The sequence below is a fragment of the Macrobrachium nipponense genome, chromosome 14 (genome assembly GCF_015104395.2).
Source record: "Macrobrachium nipponense isolate FS-2020 chromosome 14, ASM1510439v2, whole genome shotgun sequence".
NCBI lineage: Eukaryota > Metazoa > Arthropoda > Malacostraca > Decapoda > Palaemonidae > Macrobrachium > Macrobrachium nipponense.
In genome coordinates, this window is record NC_087207.1 from 22,709,129 (window position 1) to 22,714,056 (window position 4,928).

General features: G+C 34.2%; 1 protein-coding gene across 1 annotated transcript; it reads left to right on the forward strand.

The window, feature by feature from the left end:
* The first annotated feature begins 723 nt into the window (after positions 1-723).
* LOC135226169 (retinol dehydrogenase 12-like) lies at positions 724-4,373 on the forward strand. The gene is made up of 4 exons (XM_064265611.1): positions 724-904; positions 2,097-2,216; positions 2,781-2,952; positions 4,083-4,373. The coding sequence occupies exons 1-4, from the start codon at positions 724-726 to the stop codon at positions 4,180-4,182; spliced, it is 573 nt and encodes a 190-aa protein (XP_064121681.1). The 3' UTR covers positions 4,183-4,373.
* Positions 4,374-4,928: the final 555 nt, after the last annotated feature.

Genomic DNA, 4,928 nt, shown 5'->3' on the forward strand with positions numbered 1-4,928 from the left:
ACATGATACAAACCTCGTTTAATCTTAAATAAGGGAATAATGGTTTATCTTTCGTTCATTTATCAGGCTATAAATATAAAAACACACGACTACAATGACAAAAATACATAACTATAATGACGAGAATGCATGACTATAATGACAGAAATACGTAACAGTAATGACAAAAGTGCTAACTATAAGGAAAAAATACATAACTATAATGAAAAAATAGATAACTATAATGACAAATATACACGATTATATTGACAATAATACAAGACTATAATGCAAAAAATAGTGAATACAATGACAAAAATATAAAACCATAATGACCAAAATAAATGACTATAATATAACTAACACTAACTATAGTGAAAATATACATGAGTATAATGACAAAAAATACACGACTACAATGCCAAAAGTACAAGACCATAATGCCAAAAAATACATAACTATAATGCCAAAAAAACATGACTATAATAACAACATCCATAAATATAATGACAAATCTAATGACTATAATGACCGAGATATGTAACTATAATGCCAAAAATACATAACTATAATGAAAAAATCTAAAAATATAATGAAAAAACACATAAAACACTTAACAATTATGACAATCCAACCTTCTGCTAAAAAAAAATAATAATAAAATGTATGTGAAAAGTATCATATTATTAACTTCGTGTTTCATAGAGATTTCCACGGGCCCTCGTTACCTGTCAATCATAACTAATGACCTCTTGGTTCTCCCCAGGTATTTTCATGTGCCCTTACCTGAGGACCGAAGACGGCTTCGAGATGCAGATGGGCACCAACCACCTGGGGCACTTCCTACTGACCAATCTGCTCCTGCCCCTCCTGACCCACCAGGAAGAAGCTCGAGTCGTCACTCTCAGCTCCATCGAGCACTTGAGTGAGGCGTTGACTGATTGGTTGATTTGAAGCTATTCAATGGCGTCTCATAGACAAAGTTCATTTATTGAAATATTAAGGGGGTTCTTTCTTGAGTGTCTCATTGACTGATTGTTTGATTTAAAGCTATTCAATGGCGTCACATAGACAAAGGTCATTGATTGAAATGTAATACATATTAATTAGTCTCTTTCTTGTGTGCGTCATTGACTGATTGGTTGGTTTAAAGCTAATAATGGCGTCACATAGACAAAAGTCATTCAATGAAACGTCATGCATATTAATGGGTCTCTTTCTCGAGTGCATCGTTGACTGATTGTTTGATTTAAAGCTAACAAATGGCGTCACATAGACAGAGGTTATTCACTGAAACGTAATACATATTAACTGGTCTCTTTTTGAGTGCGTGATTGACTGATTGGTTGGTTTAAAGCTAATAATGGCGTCACATAGACAAAGGTCATTCCTTGAAACGTAATACATATTAATGGGGTTCTTTCTTGAGTGCGTCATTGACTGATTGGTTGATCTGAAGCTATGATTTGGCGTCACGTAAACTAAGGCCACTGACGTTTTTCATATCGTGTCAAAACTGGTTAGTATAGTTTCAATAGATATGTTTGCAGGCAGATGGCGAAACCAGGTATTTCGCGAACTGCCTGGAATGTCAGGCAAATCGCGAAAATGCACTTAGGGACATTTGATCCCCCTCCAAAGCCATTCCAGGGGCTATAGTAAATTCACATCAACCGTGCATCTTATGTCTAGGCCCGTCCCTCACGATGCTCCTGATTGGCTGTTGATAAGCCAATCACAAGGCTGGAAACTCTCAGTCTCTCGAGAGAGTTCACATAAGCAGGATGTACGCTCCACATCTCCTGAGGGATACGTCTTCCAAAAGCATTTTTCAGGAGAAGTGGAACACACATCCTGCCTATGTGAACTCTTTCGAGAGACTGAGAGTTTCCAGCCCTGTCATTGGCTTATGAACAGCCAATCAGGAGCGTCGTAAGGAACTGGCCTAGACATCAGATGCACGGTTGATGTGAATCTACTATAGCTCCCGGGGGCGCCAAATGTCTTAAAAGTGCATTTCACTATCTGCCTGAAATCTCAGGCAGTTCATGAAATGCCTGGTTCTGGTTTCGCTATCTGCCTGTAGCATATACCGACCAAATAATATACCTTTACAGGAGGCATTATACCCTTCGAGGACATGAACTTCGAGAAGGGCTACAATAGGTCTAAGGCCTACGCCAACAGCAAGGTGGCCAATGTTCTCTTCACTCGGCATCTGGCCAAGAGAGTGCAAGGTTTGTTTTGTTTTCTTGTTTGTTTGTTTGTTTGTTTCATTGGTGTTTTTACGTTGCATGGAACCAGTGGTCATTCAGCAACGGGACCAACGGCTTGACGTGACTTCCGAAGCACGTCGAAAGTGAACTTCTATCACCAGAAATACGCATCTCTCACATCTCAATTGAATGCCCGAGAATCGAACTCGCGGCCACCAAGGTGGCAGGCCAAGACCATACGGTTTTTTTATTATAGCATCGTAATTGTAAATACTATTATTCTAGGGCATGTGCAGCTATGCAAGACATTTTTATGCGTGTTTATTATCCTAAGAAGACGAATGCAATTACTAATATCATCAGCTAGGTAGACTGACCTAGTCTGACCTACCTATGCTCACAGGAGCTGATATAGCCACCTGATCTCAGTCCAACCAATCTTAAACTGCCCAACCAATCTTAACCTCAACCAGTCTTACTTAACCTATCATCCAATACAATCACTGACATCAGCCCCAAGACTAACTCATTATCTTTCTCAATGTAAGCCGTTTGTCACTCAGACCAATATCCCTCCTACCCCAGGTACCAACATCCAGGTCTTCGCCCTCCACCCAGGGGTCGTCCAGACCGACCTGGGACGTCACCTGCTGGGAGGGTACTTACTGTCTCACATCAGCTTCTTCCAGAAGACGACAGTCGAGGTTTTGCACTGCTCGTTGGAGGCCGACCAGAATGGCGAGACTTACTACTTCAGGTGAGTTCGAGAGACGATAATAATAATAATAATAATAATAATAATAATAATAATAATAATAATAATAATAATAATAATAATAATAAAATAATAATAATAATCTGTAACCCGGAACCCCACACTATAAAGTACACCCACTCGAACCGGAGGACTGTGATAAAAAAAAGAAAAAAATAATAATGATTTGTTTATTAATGGTAATACATATTCTGACATTGATAATGTAGAGGCAAGTATTGTAGTTTTGATAATAATAATAATAATAATAATAATAATAATAATAATAATAATAATAATAATAATAATATCTGTTATAATATCAATGGTGATAAATATTCTGACTCTGATAACGATAATGGCAAGTATTGTAGTTTTCATATAATAATATAATAATAAAATAATAATAAGGATAATAATAAATAATAATAATAATAATAATAATAATAATAATAATAATGGGTGCTATGCATTGATATAATGTAATATATATATTTTGAAATTCTAATGTTAGTGCTAGCATTGTTATTTATAATAATAAAATAATAATAATAATAATAATAATAATAATAATATAATAATAGAATAATAGTTTATTTTACTAGAGTTTAATGTCAAATACTCGATGATGGTAATAAAGAATAATAATAATAATAATAATAATAATAATAATAATAATAATAATAATAATAATATTAATAATTTTATTTTTATTATATTAATAATAATAATAATAATAATAATAATAATAATAATAATAATAATATAATACAATAATAATAATAATAATAATAATATAATAATAATAATAATAATAATAATATACTAAGGGGTCCACAATAATAAAAAGAAATGTTGCTAGCCCGTGTATTTTTTCAAAACTCTTTACAAAAAGCTTTCGAACCCTTCCCTGGGTTCATCTCGCGATAGAGAGTTTTTCCCAAATAATAATAATTTCAATGGCTTGTAATATCTTACAACGAAACTATTACCAGACACTGCAATTACTATAATATTCCACCAAAACAGCCCCTTTACTATCCAACACCTTCATTCGAGTAGGACTACCTCACCCAAGAGTCCTTCACTTGCAAAATCCAAATAAAACTAAAACCTCGTTTTCATCTCCACAGCGAATGCAACGGAGCCTACTCCTCAAGGATCTCGAGGAGAGACGACCTGGCTGAGGATCTCTGGCATCTGTCCGCGAAGATGGTTGGGCTGAGGGAATGAGGATATTGTCATTGTATCATTCAGCAGATGAAACCTATTCATATGGAACAAGCCCACCAAAGGGGCCACTGACTTCAAATTCAAGCTTCCAAACAATATTATGATATTCATTTGATATTATTATTATTATTATTTATTATTATTATTATTATTATTATTATTATTATTATTCAGTAGACGAACCCTATTCACATGGAACAAGCTTACCACAAGGGCCACTGATTTGAAATTCAAGCTTCCAAAAAATATGGTGTTCATTTGATATTATTATTATTATTATTATTATTATTTATTATTATTATTATATTATTATTATTATTATTATTATTATTATTATTATATTCAGAAGATGAAACCTATTCACATAGAACAAACCTACCACCATTGACTTGAAATTCAAGCTTCCAAAGGATGTAGTGTTCATTTGATATTATTATTCAGACGATAGATCCTATTCACATGGAACAGGCCCACCAAAGGGGCCACTGACTTGAAATTCAAGCTTCCAAAGAATATGAAGGTGTTCATTAGGAAGAACTATGAAGAAGTAATGGGAAATACAGAAAGAAGAGATACCGATTATTTAGTCTGGGAAAAACAGCTTAAGATGACTGCACTATGTAATATTATCATAATCGCAAGGTAATTGAGAGGAAGCATTTGGCCAGATTAATTTTCCTTTCTATCTATCTATCTATTTATCTATCTATCTTTTTTCTTTCTTTCCTCTTAATTTAAATCTTCAT